Source organism: Leishmania panamensis, assembly GCF_000755165.1.
Source record: "Leishmania panamensis strain MHOM/PA/94/PSC-1 chromosome 20 sequence".
Taxonomy (NCBI): Eukaryota; Euglenozoa; class Kinetoplastea; order Trypanosomatida; family Trypanosomatidae; genus Leishmania; species Leishmania panamensis.
In genome coordinates this window covers 49,145-69,734 of record NC_025866.1, presented here as the reverse complement: position 1 = coordinate 69,734, position 20,590 = coordinate 49,145, and the positions used below count along the sequence as shown (strand labels likewise).

General features: G+C 57.3%; 5 protein-coding genes across 5 annotated transcripts; all 5 read left to right on the top strand.

Annotated features, from left to right (window-relative positions):
- Positions 1-1,243: 1,243 nt before the first annotated feature.
- On the top strand, positions 1,244-2,239 carry LPMP_200190 (malate dehydrogenase, putative; the record flags this gene model as incomplete). Its single annotated transcript, XM_010699916.1, has 1 exon — positions 1,244-2,239. One exon carries the CDS (start codon positions 1,244-1,246, stop codon positions 2,237-2,239), a length of 996 nt encoding a protein of 331 aa, XP_010698218.1.
- A 2,848-nt stretch (positions 2,240-5,087) lies between these two features.
- MMDH (mitochondrial malate dehydrogenase) lies at positions 5,088-6,065 on the top strand (the record flags this gene model as incomplete). Its single annotated transcript, XM_010699915.1, has 1 exon — positions 5,088-6,065. The coding sequence occupies one exon, from the start codon at positions 5,088-5,090 to the stop codon at positions 6,063-6,065; it is 978 nt and encodes a 325-aa protein (XP_010698217.1).
- A 4,079-nt stretch (positions 6,066-10,144) lies between these two features.
- On the top strand, positions 10,145-11,143 carry LPMP_200170 (hypothetical protein; the record flags this gene model as incomplete). Its single annotated transcript, XM_010699914.1, has 1 exon — positions 10,145-11,143. The coding sequence occupies one exon, from the start codon at positions 10,145-10,147 to the stop codon at positions 11,141-11,143; it is 999 nt and encodes a 332-aa protein (XP_010698216.1).
- An 889-nt stretch (positions 11,144-12,032) lies between these two features.
- LPMP_200160 (hypothetical protein) lies at positions 12,033-13,898 on the top strand (the record flags this gene model as incomplete). The annotated part of the gene is made up of 1 exon (XM_010699913.1): positions 12,033-13,898. The coding sequence occupies one exon, from the start codon at positions 12,033-12,035 to the stop codon at positions 13,896-13,898; it is 1,866 nt and encodes a 621-aa protein (XP_010698215.1).
- Positions 13,899-17,543: 3,645 nt separating this feature from the next.
- On the top strand, positions 17,544-19,946 carry LPMP_200150 (hypothetical protein; the record flags this gene model as incomplete). The annotated part of the gene is made up of 1 exon (XM_010699912.1): positions 17,544-19,946. One exon carries the CDS (start codon positions 17,544-17,546, stop codon positions 19,944-19,946), a length of 2,403 nt encoding a protein of 800 aa, XP_010698214.1.
- Between the last annotated feature and the right edge of the window lie 644 nt (positions 19,947-20,590).

The window sequence follows — 20,590 nt, the reverse complement described above, 5'->3', positions numbered from 1 at the left end:
GTTGCGTAGGCTCGCGTGCACGTCTGTGCGACTTTCCCCCCGCCCCTTCCTCTTTTTCCCCTTTCTCATGGTTCTTCGCTCTCTCTCTATAAGGAGCTCGAAAAGATGGATGGGGCGATCAGCAGTGACTTGTGTGACGTGCGGCACCAAGACTGCCTCGTGTGCCTTTTCACTCGCTGCGGAATAGCCTTTCTCTCTCGCCCTTCCTCTTGAAGGCTCTTCCGCGGTTTGTTCTTCCCTCGTCCTCTCGACCGCCGCCTCTTCTCTCTATTTCGTCTCTGGAACTCACTCGTCAACGTATCTCGGTAGTGTTTTCCACCAGTATTTCTCGCTTTGTATGTATTTGCTCTTGCGCTTTTTTTTGTTCTCCTGTTTGTCAGCTTCTTTTGCGGCATGATGAAATGCCCTTCTCTTTCCCGATGACCTCCACCGCTGCACAGCTTCGGGCCCCCAGTCCTCAGTACCCTTACTCTTCACGCCGCTTATCTGTACGCTTCCCTGCAGGTGCGTCTGATTGAATGGTGGTGAACACACGCATTAGGGGACCGTAGTGAACATGCATCGCATGACGTCTTACGCTTTTTCTTTTCCTTGTTTATCTGGTGAGCTTGAGGTGTTTTCTACGATTTAGCACGGATGAGGTGTCGGTGCGCGCGCGCCTCGTCCTCTGGAGTGCCGATCACGTAGTGGAGAGTGGAGAGCACTCCGACAAGAAAAGGATAATGATACATCGTTGCACGCGAACAAAGAAGGGATGTACGTCCTCCCCTCCCCCAGCTGCTGGACACTCGTACTCTTCTCTACGTGTGCCGATCGTGTTAACCTGGATGGTTGTGTGCCCCCTGTGTCGTGGTTATCAGCGCCGCTCGCGTGTGCTATTCACTGCTGCTTCTTATGTGAACTCGCTGGCATCACGTGCCTCTCTCGATGTCGCGTGAGCAGCGAGGCTTGAGTACAGATCCCAGTCGAGGGTCTCAGGACGGAGGTCTCTTGAGGGGTCTATGCGCGGCTTTACGTGAAGACAGTGTCCGCGCCCCCACCGCCACCGGCTGTCGGACAACCGAGTCGGCTCTCTCCCCCTCTCGCCTCTATCTCTTCTGCTCTCTTTTTTCTTTTCGGCCTGCCAAGTTGTACGCCTTTGTTGGAGGGAAACGAGTGTGCTTTGTGTTTCTTGTGTTTCCTCGTTCTCTCTTCTCGGCTCTAGCCGTCACCACGTTCCCCTTGCACCACATCGCTGCAGACCATGAAACAATCGACCTTAAGTCGTTTCAAAGTCGCTGTCTTGGGCGCCAGCGGGGCCATCGGCCAGCCGCTCTCTATGGCTCTCGTGCAGAACAAACGAGTCAGTGATCTAGCCCTCTACGATATTGTGCAGCCGCGCGGCATCGCCGTCGACCTCTCTCATTTTCCGCGCAAGGTCAAGGTAGCGGGGTACCCGACAAAGTGGATTCACAAGGCCCTAGATGGGGCGGATGTCGTCCTGATGCCGGCTGGCATGCCACGCCGGCCTGGAATGACCCACGATGACCTCTTCAACACAAATGCTCTCACTGTGCACGAGCTGAGCGCGGCGGTGGCGAGGTACTCCCCCAAGGCTATCTTGGCCATTATTAGCAATCCATTGAACAGCTTGGTGCCCATCGCGGCAGAGACGCTGCGGATGGCTGGGGTGTACGACCCTCGCAAAGTGTTTGGCCTAATCTCGTTGAACATGATGCGGGCACGCAAGATGCTGGGCGACTTCGCTGGCCTGGACCCGGAGACCCTGGACGTGCCCGTCATTGGAGGGCACAGCGGGCAGACCATAGTTCCTCTTTTCTCCCAGTCTGGCGTGGCGTTGAAGCGGGAGCAGGCCGAGTACCTCACACATCGGGTGCGTGTGGGTGGTGACGAGGTGGTGAGGGCAAAGGAGGGTCGTGGGTCTTCATCGTTGTCGATGGCACTTGCGGCTGCGGAGTGGACAGAAGGGGTGCTGCGTGCGATGGATGGCGAGAAAACTTTATTGCGCTGCTCCTTTGTCGAAAGCCCACTGTTTGCGGATAAGTGCCGCTTCTTCGGCAGCACCGTAGAGGTGGGTAAGGAGGGAGTTGAGCGGGTGCTGCCGCTGCCCCCCCTGGACGAATATGAGGAGGAGCAGCTGGACCGCTGCCTACCGGACCTGGAGAAGAACATCCGTAAAGGCTTGCTTTTCGTGGCGGAAAACGCGTCCACCATAACACCCTCGTCCACTTTGCCTTAAAAGAGTTGGCGGTGCCCCATGGAGCACTTGATGCAGCATGAACACCCGCCACATTGTCCTCTCTCTCTCTCTCTCTACGCCTCCCTTTGTTCTCCACAACTCTCCGTCGATGCGAAGGCGTGATGGTAATAGTGTCGCTTCTCTCCACCCATTCCCTCGTCAGACCTCATCGCTGTATGGGGGAGATGGATGGTGCAGATACCTCTCTGGGTATGGGTCTGTTTGTCTTCTCACATCGCTGCTTTCACGTCTCGAACGCTATGTATGCTTTCACCCTCAGGCGCCGCTGTCTTCTTCTGCTTCGTCTCTGCTGGTGCGCTTTGCTGTCATTTCCTTCGCTACACCTGATGTTCTCTTCGCTTTACTTTTCTCATTTTTTTTCCGTGCCGCTTGTCCTTTTCCAAGATACCTCATTCTTACTTTCATCAATATCGCCAGCGCACGCCATGGGCCACCCCCCGTAGGAGAACAAAGCTGGAGGAGCAAGTGTGCTTGTGTCTGTCTGTCTGTTTGCCCTCGATCTCTTTCCCTGCTCCACCAGCCACACCTTCTATCCACCTCTTCCACCTCTCCCTCCCTTTCGCTACACACGCATGCTGGAATGCGCTACTTTCGACGGTGACTCACATTTTCCTTTGCGTCTTTTTTCTGTGAAGGAGAGCGACCAACAACCCCTCCAACCTCTTCTCGTTTTGCTTCCTGTTCTCTCGTCCCCCCCCCCACTCTCCTTGTGCAGGTGCACACGCCACTCGTTCTGCCTCACATAGAGGCACACGCGTATACACACTGACTCGTTTTTTTCTTCGTTCTGTGGAGGCTCTCCGCGGGGGCGGAAGGGACAAGCGCGATTGTAAAAATGGATGCGGTGCCGAGGAGTGAGTCATCGCCCTCTGCACCGTTCCGACGGCATCCCTCACCAGCCGCTTGTCGTCTCTTTTCCCCAGCCTGGTCTCCTCCTCATTTCAGATATCGTGGAGCCGAGTCACTGTAGGCGTTTGCTTCTGCCCCCACCCACCACCTTGGCTACCCACCACAACCGGAGAGCCTTGGGTGGTGGAGAAGGGGGATGCGTAGGTCTTCCTGCTTGTGGGCAGCCCTATCGGGAGCGCGAGCGGGGGGGGACACCTGGTCGGGGGATACTCGTCCGCGGAAATGGGGCCCACGCCAGTGAGAGAGCGTTGGGTGCGTGTGTGGGAATGCGCCCTGCTTGCGTTCTGGCGCTCTTCCCTCTCTGTTTATTCTTCATTTTCGCCCTCTCTCTCTATCATGTCGTTGAGGTTCAGCGTGTGCAGGCACCGAAAGGGAAGGAATTGTACTGAAGCCGCGAATGTGCAGAAGTCATCTTCTTCACAAGCATGCGCGCAGTCATCCTTGTGGGCTAATGCTGCAACGCCATGAAATACAAGTGGCGAGCAAAAAATTGATCTTGAGCGACTGAGTAAAGAAGGTGAAAGGCTGAAAAGTAGGTTGTGTGTGGTGCTGGCAGCTCCTGCGAGTCGCATGCGCTTTTGACTGCCCCTCCATAACTTGGGGGGACAAATTTAACCGCGTCTTCGCGCTGCACTCACGTGTCTCCTTCTTCCTTCCAGCAGACGTTTTGGCTGGCTGCAGACCGCTTGTTCCACTTTGCGGCGACGGGAGGGCACCTCGCCGGGACTCTGGTTCACAAGAACTCCATCACCTCTTTTGTGGGGGGGGGTGGCAGATCACACGCAGAGATTCTGCTGCTTGCATGGCGGGCTCCGACACACTCTTGCACCACCGCGAGTGCGCTTACACTTATGGGCTTGTCTTTTTATTTTCGAACTCTTTTGGAGTTGATGGTGTTTTGGCGGGGGCGACTGGGCTTTACCATTTCGGCCTATATGGACTGTATAGCACAGTGGTGTGGAGAACGGGAGGGTGAGGGAGGAAAGTTCCAGTCGTATTCAGTTGCACCCACATGCCCCCCAACCCCCTCCCTCCAATCCCACCCTGTCTTCGTCCCTGCCGCATCGTTGCCCTTCGTGTTATGCTTTGTCTGATCCGCGTATAAAAAGACTATTCACTAGTTTTAGCGCCTCGCTCTCACCACGCAGAGTGATACTTTGAAAGCAAACAGAATGCACCCGCAGCATCACGCCGAGAGAAGGCAAAGTTAAAGCGATGTAGCACGGAGGAGAGCTGAGCACTCATGAGACTTCATTGCAAGCGTACGCGTGTAAGCCAAATAGCGGAAAACGTGGGAATGCCGTGGCGTGCGCGAAGGCGTGACCTCTGGAGAGTTCACCCATTCGGATGTACCCTTGCTACCCCCCTACTTGCTACTCCTGCTGTAGTGATGCGACTCTGCAGTTGTCCGGTACGTCGTGATCTGCTCTGGGAGGCAATCTAGAGTTCTCCGTTATGCCTGTCTTAGAACTCTCTTAAACTCACTCTTGCGCGGGTCTTTGTTCTCTCTCGTCCTCGGCGTTGGCTCACCTACCCGCATGAGGATCTTCACGCCCTGCAGGCCCAACAACAAAAACACTGCGAGCGAACAGGGCGCATATCACTGACAGTTGGGAGCATGCTTCTTGTCGACAAGCAATCTCTGCCGTAACGTACCCCACCCACCTCTGCCTATTCTCTGCCTCGATTTTCCACTCTCAAGAGATACGAGCACTCACACATTCACCCTGGTGTTGGCAGAGGTAGTCATACTGGATCGGGAGGGGGGACTACAGGCGCTCTACGCGAAGCGTGGCGTGCATGCACGATAGCTTTCGGTGCCGCTGCTCATCTTTCACAAGTACGCGTACACTACCTTTGCCGGTGAGAGGACTCTGTCGCACTAGTACCGTCAAGTATCGCCTCTTCGCCGACAGTCATGCGCTCCTCTGCGACTCTGCTGTCCCGCGTTGCCGTCTTGGGTGCAGCTGGCGGCATTGGGCAGCCCTTGTCGCTCCTCCTGAAGTGCAGCCCTCTAGTGACAGACCTTTCGCTCTACGACATTCGCGGCGGAACAGGCGTGGCTGCCGACCTCTTCCATATTCCGTCACCAGCAGAGGTCACTGGATTTGCCTCCGATGAACTGGAAAAGGCTGTGAAGGGGGCAGACTTGGTGCTTGTGGCGGCTGGCATCCCACGCAAACCTGGGATGACACGCGACGACCTCTTCAACACGAACGCTGGCATCGTGCGCGATCTCGTGACGGCGGTTGCCAGGGCCGCACCGAAGGCCATCATCGGTGTCATCAGCAACCCCGTCAACAGCACTGTGCCGGTGGCTGCGGAGACGCTGAAGAAGCTCGGCGCGTACGATCCTGGGCGCCTATTTGGCGTCACCACACTCGACGTTGTCCGTGCTCGTACCTTCGTTGCGGAGGCGCTCGGTAGAAGTCCGTACGACATCGACGTCCCTGTCGTTGGCGGTCACAGCGGTGAGACGATTGTGCCGCTGCTCTCGGGCTTCCCGTCACTGTCGAAGGAGCAGGTGGAGCAGCTGACGTACCGCATCCAGTTTGGTGGGGATGAAGTGGTGAAGGCAAAGGCCGGAAAGGGCTCGGCGACGCTGTCCATGGCGTATGCGGCCTCGGATTGGTCCACCTCGATACTCAAGGCTCTCCGCGGTGACAAGGGCATTGCCGAGTATGCCTTGGTTGAAAACGACCTCCAGCAGCCACACTGTCACTTCTTTGGATGCGCAGTGGAGCTGGGCACGCATGGTGTGGAGCGTGTGCTGCCGATACCGGCGCTGAACGCGTACGAGCAGCAGTTGCTTGACGCGTGCGTTCCTGCACTCAGTGCTGAGCTTCGCAAAGGGGTCGACTTTGCTGAGAAGACGCACCTCACTCCAGATTGTTGAGCGGCTAAAAACTACCCCCACAGACGCCGCCTTGCGCTGTTCTGTTTTGTTTGGTTTTCTCATGCTCACAGTTTCTGGTGTTTTCGCTTTGCCTGTTCTGACTTGCACTGTGGTGGTGAGGAGGATAAGGAGGTGCAGAGATGGGGGTGCGGTGCTTGTCAGCCCCCTCCCCATCTCGTTTGCTCTCATCTCACCCACCTTCCTCAATGCAATCACACTGACGTATACGACGGTAGGAGTGTTCCCAAGAAGGATGAGTGATGATGAATCGGGCCTCGCCTACCTTCTTCCTCCTCTTCTGCAGTTGGTAAGAAACAACAACGGAACCCTCGTCGAAGGGAGCAACCGCTGAATCATACTACTGCATCCCCAACAGTGGACGATCTCACGCCATCGTGGGCGCTACGTTGGCACTCTTCACACAGGCCGGGCCGGGTCCTGATGGAGTCCTAATGTGAAAACTTACTCGCATCCCACCTGGACATGGGGTTTGCCTTTCCAAATCACCGCTACGTTCACTCTGCTGTTCACCGAGTTGGATGAGAACTTTGTGTCCTTCGATCAGCACGGTATTACAGAAGACTCGTGGGGGTACGCCATGAGAGGCCCCGCTCGGTGGGGTTGTCCCACTTCCACCCAACGGAGCCATCACACAACTCTTGCGAAATGAAGTACGCCTCCCGGACGCGTGCATTGTGCAGCTCGAGCATGACGAGGACTGAAGGCGCCTTCAGAGACTTCTCGGCCTGGTGGGCATTTAAAAGGTCGAGCGAAGAGGGCCGCCTCTTCTCTTCGACGAGCCGGAACTCGAGCTCAAGCACACCGAGGGGCGACCTGTCGCGGCTCTGCCAGCGTCTCATCGGTGGCGTACAACAAGCTCACCAGCAAGGACGTATCGGCTCAGGAATTCCGCTCCCACTAGTGAGAGGTGCGTGCTGAGATTGCCGCACTGCGCGCACACGCCCCACGGCAGCTGCAGCCTGCCATTCCACCCCAACAATGGCCACCTCCTTACCGATCTGCTTCAGTCACATTCGTCGTGTGCATGACATAAGGTGCTCAGGTGATGCTCGCGTCTGCGAATTTTGGACCAGAGAGGGTAGCGACGGACTGCCATGCGTTGCATGCGGCTTACGAAGGCACAAGTCCTGGACCGCTGTGAAGAGCGGGCCTATGATGATGGCGGCGGTGCCATCAACGCTGCAAAGTGAGGCGGCCGTGTGGTGTTGTGGCTGTTGTCAAGACCACTGGCCATTCGTACAGCGCAATCATAATGTTTCCGTATTTCGCGGAGAGTGTGGGGCACCACTACGTGGTCGCGAATGCGCAGCCTGTGGTTTCGCTTAGTCATGTTCGCGAGTGTGGCCGATCTTCCACTGAGCGAGCATACCGCCGTGCTGCTCCTTCAGGCGATGAAAGCGTCAATGCAGAGAAAGCCCACGTACGCTCGCCGCGTCATGAACACCCTCCAGATGCTTGGCGAGCGCCATCACGGACTCACGCTAATGGACGCCGCGCTCGGAGCGAGCGACGCACTGCCTCCCCTCCAACAAGCGAAGCTGTTGAGCAGAGTCGACCTGCTCTCCGTGTGTGCTGCTGCTGCTCGCGTGGAAGGCGGCGCATCGATGGAACAAGGACCAGTGCCAAATAGCCACGGCGCCCCCTCTGCCTGCCCAGCGGCGGAATCGCCCTGTGCTGTGGCGCCACGACCAAATGCAGCAGAGCCTGGACATTCCTCGCCAATGTACTCTGCGTGATGCGTGTGGGAGGCATGGGGGCTTTGGTGCAGTTATTTATGCAAATATGAGGAGGGAAGCTGCCGGTCGGGAAAGTGTTTGTGTGCCTCAGGCCTCGGATACGAAATGCCTTACTCCCGTACGGGTGCTCGGCTCGTGGCCTGGGGTGGGGAGTAGCGGTCCTACACGTTTCACCCCCCCCCCCCCCACCTCGAGGCAAGTCCTGCTGCTGCTGGTAATTCTACGCTTGGCAAAACATATGCCGAACTACCCGATATAGGGGGCCTTACAGTACGCTACAGCGCTGAACACGTCCGTGCCGCACGCCACTTGGGGACGGAGTTGCTGCCCTCCCTACTGTCGTGGCGGCGGAATGGGCGCCGATGCTTGTCGAGCCACCCTTGCCGGCGTCGCTGCATCCAATCCCGCCAAGGCGCTCCCCGAGCACGCCTACGCGCCGTCGAAGCGGAGCGGAGCGCCCCCCTCGTTGCAGGTGGTACGGGTGGAGGCGGCGCATTGTACCGAGCTGTGTTCTACGGGACAAACATGTGTGCTGCTGCCGTACCGCAAAGCGATGGCTTTGACCAGAGCATGCAGACCATCTCCATTAATGACTTGATCGACTTCATTCTCTTTTGCTTGACGAACTCGTCTGGCAAAGCGGAGGTGAGTATGGCAGCCGATGCGGCGCACATTTCGTCTTTCACTCCAGTCGGCATAACAAGCGTGCTATATCGTTGCCTCATGGTGGATGCTTTCCTTCATTGGCCACAGAGGCAAGACAGCGGCAAGTACGTGTGACTCTGTAGAGGTCTATGCAACGGGCGCACCAGGAAGGTTTCCTGGCTCTACGGAAAGTTTTGTGGTGAGTTTCTCAGTACCAGCTGCGCACATCACAGGCAGCTCAGCTCACGTAGTTCTCGTGCGGGCCAAGCTCGTGTGGGTGGCACTTGCGTGCGAAGCGGGGGAGGCGTCGCGCTGAGGCTCTTGGTACTGACGTGGTAGCCTTCTCGTTTAGCCTTCGCTTCGTGGCTGAGCAGCTGAACCACCTGCACGCGTTCCGGCACTAGCTGGTCGCGCCTACACCGGGCTTGGCGTAGTTGCGCCATTAGCTGAAGTTGTTGGTGGTGACAGCTGTGAGGGGCCGCGAAGCGGAGTGGCTTCGAAGTCTTATTTGCGCGCTCCATGCGAAGAAACGCAAGAGGTGCGAGCTTGCCGATGAGCTGGAGCATGTGAGGCAAGCTGCTCTGGGTTTCCAGTGACAAGAGTGCCGCGGGAACAGTGAAGTTGGAAGCTCGACAACCTGTGCGGTGCGGTGCTCCGAAGTGTCTCTTGGCTGAAAGGCGTACTCGACACGAGCTGTAAAGAAGGAGCCCGGCTTTGCCACGACCCTCAGCAGCGACTTCACAGAGAGCGAAAGTGAGGGAGGCGACGCGATCTCTGCCTCAGCTGGCCCACCTTACGCAAAACCTCTTCGACGACGGCAGCAGGTCGAGAAGTGTACCCGCGCAAACTACTGCAGCAGCTAACGCGTCGGACTGAGCGGTACCGCCGCCTTCGCCACTTGCGTCCACCACGAAGGTTCCATGCGCCCTGTGCTCCAGTAAATTGTTGGATGACCTGTTCGCCGAGCGACGTAAATTTCACCCATACCCACAAGCACACAGGCACATATGGCCACGCACGTTTTCACGGCACAAGGCGATAGCTCTCTGTGTGCAAGTTGCCCGTCTTGCGTTAGCACACCTGGTGTCCAGCTGGTACATGATCGCCGAAAAGTCTTCTCTGGATAGGTTGAGCCGCTGTTGCTTTTCTTCCGCAAGGAGGCCTTCCCTCTCTCTTTTCAGGCTCACCCGAGGGGTCACGGTGATATGCACGGCGCACATCGTGGTGCATTAGTCATGCACGCGAGCACTTTTCTCTGCCCCTGCACGACTCCCGCTCCTGCTGTGACACCATGTCGGTGAGGGTGAGGTTTGATTTTGCACCGGCTGCTGACGCCTCTCTCCCTTTCTCTCCACCCCTGTGCTCCATACGTAGTGCTCGCTGCCGCCATGGAAACAGGCAAAGGCATGCGAAAGGGGGGAGGGCTAGCGGGGTAGAGGCACGGCTACTGCCGAAGATGATACGAGTGTTAACTCCTGCTCTTCTGCTCTCTTGCGTCTTTCATCTATTTACTCGACGAGATGTGCGTCCGTGACCCCTGCGTACATACACCCAAGGCACAGCAACCACGTGCATTATTCCTGCCCTTCTCTCTGGGGCACGTCCGCACACTTCAGTGCTGTTTTACAGCCTTCTCTCTCCCCTTCCTTTCATCGTAACTGCTGTGCAGAGGCGGCCATGGTGAAGTATGTAGACGCCGGCGCCGACGTCGCCGCCGGTGGCAACAAGAAGATACGCAAAGGCTTCAAGTCGGACCGCTTAGAGAACTACAAACGCATGCTGGTCAAGAAGAACGGCAAGGCGGTCAAGGATGTCCCGACACGCACGGTGCGACCCAAGACGCTCACGTTCGACGACTCCTCGCGCCGGGACTACTTACTCACGCTGCACAAGAAGAAGAACGAGCGACGGGTGCAGGCCTTTGTGGATGCGAAGCGCAAGCAGCGCAAGGACAGCGCCAAGACACGGCGAGAGCAGCGCGAGGAGGCGCGACGGGCGTACAACAACTACGCGCGTGTGCCGATTTTACCTGATTACACGTATCGCCTGCCCAAGCTCCAGGACGACCGGTTTGCCGACGACGACGAGGCCGAGGATAGAGGAGGGGAGAGCGACTCCAACACCCAGGGCAAGGAAATGAGAGAGGAGGACGCTGACATGTCATGGATGAGCGTCGACGATCCTGAGGCGGCGGCCGACGTCGCCAACTTCTCGTTGGCGACCGAGGCATCACAGAGGCGTCGCCGCGCGAAACGACTGGCTACTCTTCCGCACAGCACGCACACGATGCCTGGCACCATGATGAACCAAGAGGTCAGTGTCGCTGCTGACACGCACTGCTCCGTCGGCCCGTCCTCCTCAGGCGGGGTGGACAGCGAGTACGTGACGGTTGAGGTGAAACCGCTCTTCAGCCCCTCCAGCGGTGGCGCAACGAGCACCGGCAAAGACGGCGCTGCGTCTGCAAAGACGTTGCCCTCCACCAACTTCGATGACCTTCCTTTTACTGTGCAGCAGGAGCTTCGCCGCCTGCGGCAAGAGGTGAAGGGCCCCGCGAGAACGAAGCCTCGGCTGCGCATGATGAAGGAGCTGGAGAAAATCCGCAAGATCCGCAAGCACTCACGCAAGGGCCACGGCAAGCGTAAGGCCTCTGGCAAGCGCAAGAATCGAAAAAAGTAAGCAATGGACTGGCAGCACGAGGGCGGGGTGTGCGCCACCATGTGGGTCCCTCGCACTTCCCCTACTTCCGAAGCACCACCTCTCTGTAGAGTGATTCATCTACCCTTCGTTATTTTGCCATTTGCCGCTGCTACTATGTGGCTGCGCGGCTTCGACTTCGCGTGGGAGGATGTGTGTAATGGCTTTAATTCACGAATAATGGGAGATCCGGCGGCGGACACATCGGAAAGAGCGAAGTCCAGGGATGTCTTTGTGTCTTTTCCTTCGTGCTGCTCCGTGCCTCTTTCTGCGACTCTCTCTCTCTTGCATTGGCTGTGATGTAGTGACAGCCGACAAGAGAAAAGGGTGTTGTGCGTCTTGAGGAAAATGGTTTGCTTGCGTGCACGTAGGTGTGCCTCGTCTTGCAGATTACTCGTTGTTTGAACAGGGGAGAGGCAGGTGAGCGATGCGGCGGAGAGGAGGGGTCTGCTGCCTCTTGCGTCACAGGCCATGCCTTCTCCTTCCTCTCACTCCTCCTCGTCCTATGATGAGGGCTCCTATGCACGATTGAGGCCTGGCTAGCAGGTCGGTGTCTTGTGCCCGTGTGCTCACTCACTTAGCCTCTCACGCTTTTCCTCGGTCTTCTTGCACACACGTTTTTTTTATTTATTACGCTTCTTTCCGACGCGCCGCGCGCAGCTCCTCCCCGCCTATTTTTCGTGATAAGCTGACAGCAGTGCGGTGCCGTCCACTTCCTCCACTCGCGCTCTTTACGTCGTCGTTTGCTTAATTAAGTGTCACTGCTTCCCGCCTTCTCCTGCTGTTTTGTCTGTTGTCGTCGTCACAAGCGGACTCGGAGCACCATATTCTCCGTCATTACACGCACTCATCTTCCGAAGGGTGTGGCGCCATGTCGTCGGTGACCATTGGCGAGCGGCAAAAGAAACGTCCCAGCAGCTCGTGTAGTTCCTTCGACTCGAAGCCCCATTATCGGACACACCCACCACGCCACCTGCAGCACCTGGAAGCTGATAAGGCACCGCAATTTATGCCGAACAGTCCCACTGATTCTTCCCCCCCGACGTCGCCAAAGTGCGCTGTGCCACGCACGCATACCATGTCGCCCGCCAACAGCACCATGCCATCCAGCAAGCTTCCTTTCAGCAACAGTGTAACTGGAACTGGCGCAGTGCTCATAGGACCTCTTGCATCTTTCGACTCTGAGACACAACGAGGCATGCTGGCCACCGCTGCTGAGTGTTGTTCTGAGAGCTGCAGCAGCGGCCTCTCGCGTGCTGCGGTGCTGCTAAGCAACCACGGTGTCGCATCTCCACTCGTTACCCCGCGACAACCCCCCTCTATCTTGGCGGCCTTCTGCCCCCTTACTTCAGAGGCTTGGCAGTCGGGTACCATGCGCGACGGCATCGCAGTCGACGCGAACACGATGTCTACATGTAGTCGCACCGACTCGCGTACAGGTCTGCAATCATCACTCTTCTTTTCACCTGGTTGGCCGCAGTCGAGCAGGTTGGCAGCGGCACAGAGCGCACTGACCTCCCTCATGGGTACGCCGGGCCAATTCTTCACCAATACCGCGGCTGAGGGCGACGAGACGGAGGCCACAGCGCGCAAAACCGCCGCGTTCTCCGCCAGCCGCTCCGTGAGTCGTATGTCTTCACCCGTGGATTTTATGCCGGTCTACCCTATGCGGCCGCCGGAGCCTTTTGCGATGGACTTCAGCAGCCCTCTCGTTCCCGAAGTCTCTTTTTTGACGTCACCAAACGTCTGGGCACCGCGAGCAGAGACCGCGAAGGGATTCGGCGCCACGCCAGCGCCGTCCTCATGTCTGCCGTCGGAGCCATTGGAGCAGCAGTCGCTCTTGCGGTCCCCGCTACTCTACTCCTTGATACCGCCGTCCATCCCACCCAGCGCATCTCTCTCATCTGGGTTTGGCTGCATTGGGGAATCCAAGCAGACGCAGAACCGACTCTCGCGCCATCGTTCAGCCGCTTCAGCAGAGCCAGACGATCTTTTTTCGAGGCTGGGCAACAAACTTCGAGTGCGCGGGGCCGCAAATGCGTCGCCGCTGCCTGCTGCTCTGCCTTCCGTGAAGAGCAAACGTAAAAAGCGCGACCATCTTTTCACCTCACCCACGCGGCGCAGCTTTCGCAGCCCGTTGATCAACTCGAATGAGGCGTCTCTCTCGTCGTTCTTCGTTGCGCAGGATGCGGAGGCACACCGTACCATTGCGGTTGGCAAGGTGAGCGACGAAGAAGACGCAGCACATCGAACCACCAGTGCCAATGCCCACCGCTCGGGCCTCCCCGAGGACGTGGAAGGAGAAGAAGGCGTTACCGCCACCGCGGCTGCTACTGCCACTGATGACACATTCGAAGACTTGTGGGGAATTTTACCTGCAGCCCGGCGTGGCGGCGGCGCAACAGAGACGCCGTCTCACATCACTACATCATCAGCGCCGTTCGAAACCGCGCCTGCGTTCCGCTGCGTCACTGCATTCGCGTCAGAGACCCATGAGACAGACGACCAGCTTAGTGAAGAGTTGAACCAGCCCAGCCATTTCTCCTGTGCTGTCATTGAGAAGCAGCGCAATGTGATGGTGCACCAATCCTCAGCAGGACAACAGCGCAACTCAGTCAACACATTCACCAATCCCCAACGTACGGTGAGCAAGGGGCTGACGCCGCAGCAGCTCCAGCGGCGTTTTTCTCTGCCCCAGGATGACGCTATTGAAGTCAAGCGAAGGAGTTGCCCTTGAATTCATCTTTACTCGCCGCGCATGATTTGCTCTCTCCTTCGCTTTGGTTGTCCTGCCCTGGCGTACTTGAGCGCTTTAGTTTCTCGTTTTTCTCGCTTTCGCGCTTGTTTTTGCTTCTCCTTTCTTCCCCCCTCCCTCCCTCCCCTCGTTTTTTTTTTTGCTTGCGCGTGCGCGCGTGCGGGTCGTGCGACCTGTCGCCGATGTTGAATGACTCGTTCCTTCCCTGCTTATCCTCTTCCCTCAGCTCGGCCCCTCTCTTTCCCGATCTATGCGTAGGTACGGTCTGAGGGCTCACGGACGTATGGGGACAGGAGCCTGACAGGCGGACGGTGTTGAGTGTCACGGGTGATGCTGCTTCCTCCTTTGCTTATTGCTGTGTATCCGTGCCCTTCTTGGATGGGCTCGTTTGTCCCTCGTCTTCTTTGTTTTTGTTTCCCTGTTTTGTTTGCGGCTTGTTTTCTTCGTCTTGACTTGGTGGGAGCTGATGACCTCACATCGCTTTTTCTTTCCTTTTCTCTCCTCCCCTATTGTGGTGCACGTACTTGAATGTACGCGGTACTTACGCTGCTGCAGGTGCCCCTCTCCCACTTGGTTTCCATCATGCTAGCCTACTTCTTTTAAGAAGCAGAAGAGTCCATGCGCGTGTGTGGGTGTATATGCAGCGTGTGGCAACGCCTCTCGCCCTATTCTAAAGAGCAAAAAACAAGAAAACACGCACAAGAAGGGGATGAAAAGCAATGCGATGGACTCAGCAGTAGCATCAACAGCAGTCGGACTGCACCTCCTCCCCCTCTCTCTCTCTTCTGTTCTTTGCCTTCGCGTTATTTTATGTCTACCTGAAGCACTGCGCTTTCCGTCCCTCTCGCCCTCGCCTGTACGCATGTGTGTGTGTGTATCAGCAGCTCCGTTTGTTAGCCTTCGCGCAGCTTTTCGTGCGTCTAGGGCAGGGAGAAGTTCGCTGGAAGCGATGGCGCTGACGGTGGCCATCGTCATGGATACCCTCATGTCTCTTTTGGCCGGTCATTTTTTTTTTTTCACTCATCGCCGTTGCGCCGCGCTGTGTATCATCTCTCTTTTTTTGTTTTCTTTCCTCTTTGCTTGGCTGGCCCTCGTGCGTCTGCTCGCGTCTGTGTGTGTGTGTGTGCCTCCCCTTCCCATCACTGTGTGCGTGTGTGGGCGTCTCACTTCGTTTACCTTCGTTGTCTTTGCGTTTACTTCTCTTCCTTCATTTTTTACCGCGCGGCGTTTTCTTCTCCCTCTCGCCTTTTACGCCTCTTTTGTTTTCTGTTTTTTTCCCCCTTTCATTCCTCCTTTTTTTTTCCAACGCTGTTCATCAATGTAGTACGCACGCGTGTGTGCCGGTGCTGGCGGTGAGGGGGGCATACTGAGCAACACCCACTGACCCCTCTTCCTTCCCCCCTTCTCAGACGCACACAGGAACACAAGCACATACCAACTACCACAGCTTGCTAACGCAGGGGCACAAACCGGATGAAGAAATGAGACCTTGATTGAGGTGCTGCAGAGGCGCAATCGCTTCATCGCACCCGTCTCACTGATTGGACGCTCGCTCACACGCATGTGCGCCCCTTCCCTCTTTCTGTTCTTTTCCCTTTTGTATAATTTATCCTTTGACGCTTCTTGGAGCCTTTTTGCGAATGCGTGTGTACTGTTTTGTTGATTGTTTCGTTGTCATGTTTTTCAGTTTGGTGTCTTGCCTCATCACCGACGCATGTTTGCCGGCTGTGTGTGTGTGTGTGTGTACTCTGCTGTTGTGTGTGCCTCCTTGTTGTTTCGCTCGATGCGTGCATCGCGTGCGTTTTTTCGCTTCTTTGCACTACTTCACGTACCCCACGATTTGCCTGTATAGGTAAAGAAGCCTTAAATTAAGCACACGAAAAGCTGAGAAAAAGCGCGCTCAGAGGGGAGATGCGGTTTGTGGACCTCGTTTGAAAGAGGTAGCGATGGGCTTGGTGGGGGGGGGGTAGCCACGAAGATGTACGCGCAGACGTCGTCTGGCCCCAGAACGTCAGCTTTGCTTCTGGATGGGGGAGGTGCCTCGTTTTACGTGGGCAATTCGGCGTGCTTTTCGCTGATGTTTACTGCGCTGTTATTGCGTTGACGTTTTTTTTCATGGTTTTTGTTTTTCTCCTCCGCCACTGTCTGCAGCCAGACGGTTTACAAGCCGAACGCATCAGCCACCCATCCATGCAATCTCGCACTGCTTTGTGGTCCTCGACGCACTTGTTTCGACAGTTTCCCGCCGTTGTCTTTTCTCTGTGTCGCCACGCTTTGCGTTTGCCCGCTCTCTCTCTCTCTCTAGCACGTCGGCACTCTCTCTCGCTAATGCGCTGCCTCTCTCTAGATCTTTCTTCATCTACCTACACCCGCGCACACGTCTGAGAAGGCCTTCCTCTCTCCCCACCCCACTGTACTCGATCAGTGTGCGTACGTTTGTGGGGGTGAAGGAGAGGAAGCGTTGATGGCTATGGCTTGGTGTTTGCGTCTGGGTCTTTTTATGTGTGCTTTTCCTCTAAGTATATATTTGCCCTGAACTTCTTCCCTCGGCACACCCTCTGACTGCACGTTTTGCTGTCTTCCCCCTCCTCCCCCCTCTGTTGTGTGTTCACTTCGGATTTTCATGGTCACATGCCGGTGTTGCGGTGCTGCGTAGGTGAAGCAGTGATACTCAAACGACATTGATGAGGAAGTTGTTCTTCAGAACGGGTTTTGTCAGAACGACGCTACCCCTCTCTTCCTCTCTCAATGACCCGCAGTGCTCTCTTTACTGCAACGACGAGCTCGGCACATGTGGGACGGTGGCACCTTTGCGAAAGGCTCGTCGGCTCAGGGTCTGGGAAAAGAGGATGTATGCGTGTGTGACGGGAGGGGGGGGGGAGTTGAAGAAGACCTAAAGAGAGGCGGTGCTGCGTGGGTGTACATGTACCGTGCGTATGTGCGAATTTGTCAATCAAAAGGCATCTAACCCTCCTTCCCTCCCCTTCTCTCTTTCATTGCCCATCCCAAAGAGAAAGCAAATTCGTACAGCGCCAAGGTGCGGGAGTGGTGACGTACACCCAGGCTTTCTTCCATGTCCTCTGCACCGCTCGTGGAGTACTCGTCTCCCCCTTTCCCCCTTTGCCTTCCTCCTCCACTCCCCACCCTCATAGTGCTCCGTGCGTTCTATTCATGCTTCAAGGCATACGCTCTCAACCCTCTCTCGGTTTGCATGTCACCTCTTCGGCCGCCCGCACAGACCCACCCACCGTCTCACCCACTGGCAGGAGGAGTGGCACTGGCTCACACCATCCTGACGATTGTGCAAGCGAGTGCCAGCGCGCTCTCTACTGGTGCTCACGTTGAGGCTCATCTTTCGCTTTTTTTTCCTTGCCTCTACTCGTAGAGTGACGCGGACTGCAGCAGCCACGCGCCAGCACCAAGCAGAGGAAAGAGAGAGAGAGTTCTGTCGCCGCAGCGCTCGACGCTGACAGTGCTCACAGACGCATCCACACCCACGCGCACAGGTATACTCGGTTTGATAGGTAAGGCGAGAGGAAAATAGAGGAAATGAGGTCTTCGCTATCGCTGAATGTTGTGCGAGGGTGCATACGACGCACGCCGCTGTCAGTCAGGAGCCCGCATGTGATGCCTCGTCGTCCCTGCGCGTCTACCTCCGCATTTTCACCTCTCTCCGTCACAGTCGCGGACGCGCCAATTCTGCACCATAGCGTTGGCTCTGCTCACATGCATGCCAGCTGCCTCCTGAGACAGCTCTTGAGCAATCGGATACCATGTTCTCTGGAAGCGTTTGTATCGTTGACAGAGGAGTGGTGGGGGCTAGTTGATCGGCTGGTGCAAGTGCCAGTGGTCGCTTCCGATGTGGGCCAGCTGCTGGTGGAGACCACGCACGCCGAAGAGTTTCAGCGTGATCATAGCCGGGCGGAGCTCGAAGAAAAGGTCATTGCGCAATGGGAAGAATGGGTCTGGTCTAGTGTTCCTCGCACAGTACCCACCCCTGCCGCACTTGAGGCCGCTCGAAGTGACGATACTCCGCCCCTTTCCCCTACCGACATCCTCTCCTTCACGCAGTTTGCCGATCTTCTGTACTCTTACGACCGTTATCGCCGGGGCGTTCGCTGGGGTGCGTCCCGCAACGGTGGCGACTGGGTGTCGCAGGGAGGCGCTGCCGCCGCCGCTGCCTACTATCGCCGGCGCTACTTCCTCCACCCGTGGCACGGTATGCACTGCCCTGTCGGCACGGCCCAGCAGATGCCTTACGTGCATCTTCTTCAATGGATGTTGGCGCGGAAGGGAAGCAGTGGAGAGGCGTCGCCAGCCGCGGCGGAGCTGTGGGAGCGTTACCGCGCCATTGAACCTTTTCAGCCATCCTCGTCTTCTTTCAAAGCCCTCGATGTGTGCTGCCAGAGCGGCTATGTGTTAGACTTGCTCATCCGCGCTGGGGCCGGCGTCGTGGTGGCAGTCGACGCCGACCCTGCTGCACTCGCCAACACAGAATCTACCTATCATGAATATATCCGTGAAGGTGGAGGGAGACGCCGGAATGCCGTGCTGTACACTCGCCGCTGTGAAGGGCTACCTCTCCCAACAGCGATGCGGGCGGGCAATAGCAGCAGCAACACCCCGTCCACACCACAGAGAGGTGATGCCGGTGCTGACGTTGGAGCTGAAGTGCAGTCGACGAGCGCGTCGGCGGCTGAGCGTCGGCGCCGGCGGGCCAGAGAAGAGGGACGCGGCTATAGCGGACTGACGTGGCTCAAAGAGGAGGGATCTTCCTCCGGCGTCGAGAGCGCTGACGCGACGGCTGCCACTGGTCCGTTTGATGTGCTGTACATTCATCCCCCTTCCGCAGTATCCACCTGGCCGGTCGTAGCGGCGGAGCAGTTTAACCTGCGCAAAACGATGTGGTGGCACAGGCTGACTCACAGTGCCGACGCTGAGGGGCTGGACGCGGGCCTTCTGCTTCCGTATCTCCCGTGTTCGGCGGCACCAGCACTCACACGCCACAACCCTCTCGCCACGCGCTCCGGCCTTGAGCGGGCACTTGACGCGCTTCGTGCGGATGTGACGGGGCGCAGCACTGCTCCGTCTCCGTCTGGTGACGAGGCACCGCGTGGCGGCGCCCTCCTCACCGATGAAGGGTACGTAATGTTCGTTCTGCCTCGAGCCCACGGCACTGACCTCCTGCGCCGAGAGATGCCCGGAGAATGTTCGTTGGCGGACTGGGTGGTGGCGCAGCTGGACGGTTACTACGATCTGATTCTCCGCCGGCGCTGCGGCACGTACGCTTCCCCCTCGACGAGCAACACCGCGCAGTCGTCGAAAGCGGTGGAGGGCATGTTGTTGGGTGTCTTCCGTGATGTGCAGCGCAGAGTCGAGGGTGCTGCGAGTGACGTGTCAGTAAAGTGGGCTGCGGAGTTGCAGCGCATTTCCCGAGAGGACATGTGGCACGACGTGCTGGTGTTGCGCAAGAGCCGGACAATGCGCCGTCGGTGTACCGCTTGGCGTACGGAGAGTTTGGGGCAGGATCGGGCGGCCACCACCAGCGCGGTGCAGTGGGAAGACTCGTTCGAGTACAACGAGTATTGTCCGCGCGGGGCGGTTCCACACACAAGCCACCACTGGACCGCCCTGGTGCCCACCTACTCGTATCTCGAAAAGGACTTCTACGAATCTCCGAATGCCGCGCAAAACTTCTTGGCGGTGGGTCACCCCGTCTCCGCCAACTCGGCAGTGCCTACCGGATATGGCGTGCCTGGCAGCGCGACCCTGAGCGCCCCAGCAGCAAGGGAGCCCAATCAAGCAACCGATGGTGTCACAGATGCTACGCAGCTGGCGTCTGCGAACTTTAACGCCGTCTTTTCACAGGAGCTGCGCACGCGGCGCCGCTCGAAGCTGCGCAAGTTGGCCCTGAGCCCACTACAGCGGCAGGAGTGGTATATCGATGAGAGGCTGGTGAAGTCGAGTGCTGCCAAGCTAGAGCTGCTCAACGAACTCTCCAAGTGGGACCTGAAGGACTACGACAGCTGAGGGGAAAATGGTTACAGGTGAGCTGCACGAGTGATGTGTTACACGGGAGCAGGTTGGGTGGTTCCCTTGGATGTTACTCTGCTTGTGTGTCTCTGCGTGTGCATCGCTTGATGGCATCATACGTGGCATTCCTAATCCCACGCCTGCGCGTCTTTTTTTCACAGAGCTCAGGTAACTTTTCGCATTTCATGCGTGTGCGTCTGTGTGTCCATGGGCTGCATGCTGGCAAGCCTGCCACATCGAAGCTGCGGAAAGCAGATGCAGATAGGCGAGGAGGGAGACACTGCAGCGGTGTACCCACCCTCTTTCGTTCCTTCCTTTCCTCCGCCTCTACCACACCATCCGCTGTTCTTTGTGTGTCTGCTCTAAACCCCCCGCACCCCAAATACAAGTACAGAGGCTCAGCAAAGGCAGAGGAGGGCGCTGGCGTGGCGTGTTGTGCAACACGAGAGCACATCTGCTGACATCTGTGCCGCCGCGGTGGGCCTCTCTCTGCGCTCCTCCTCCTCCTCCTTTGCCCTCTCCCCCTTTTCCCCTCCGCTTCTACGTTCGCACTCTACTCATGCCTGGGTAGAGTGCGCTGCTCCTCATGCACTCTTTTTCTCTCTTTCTCTCTCTTCTCCTCGTGGGTGTCATTGCTTCCT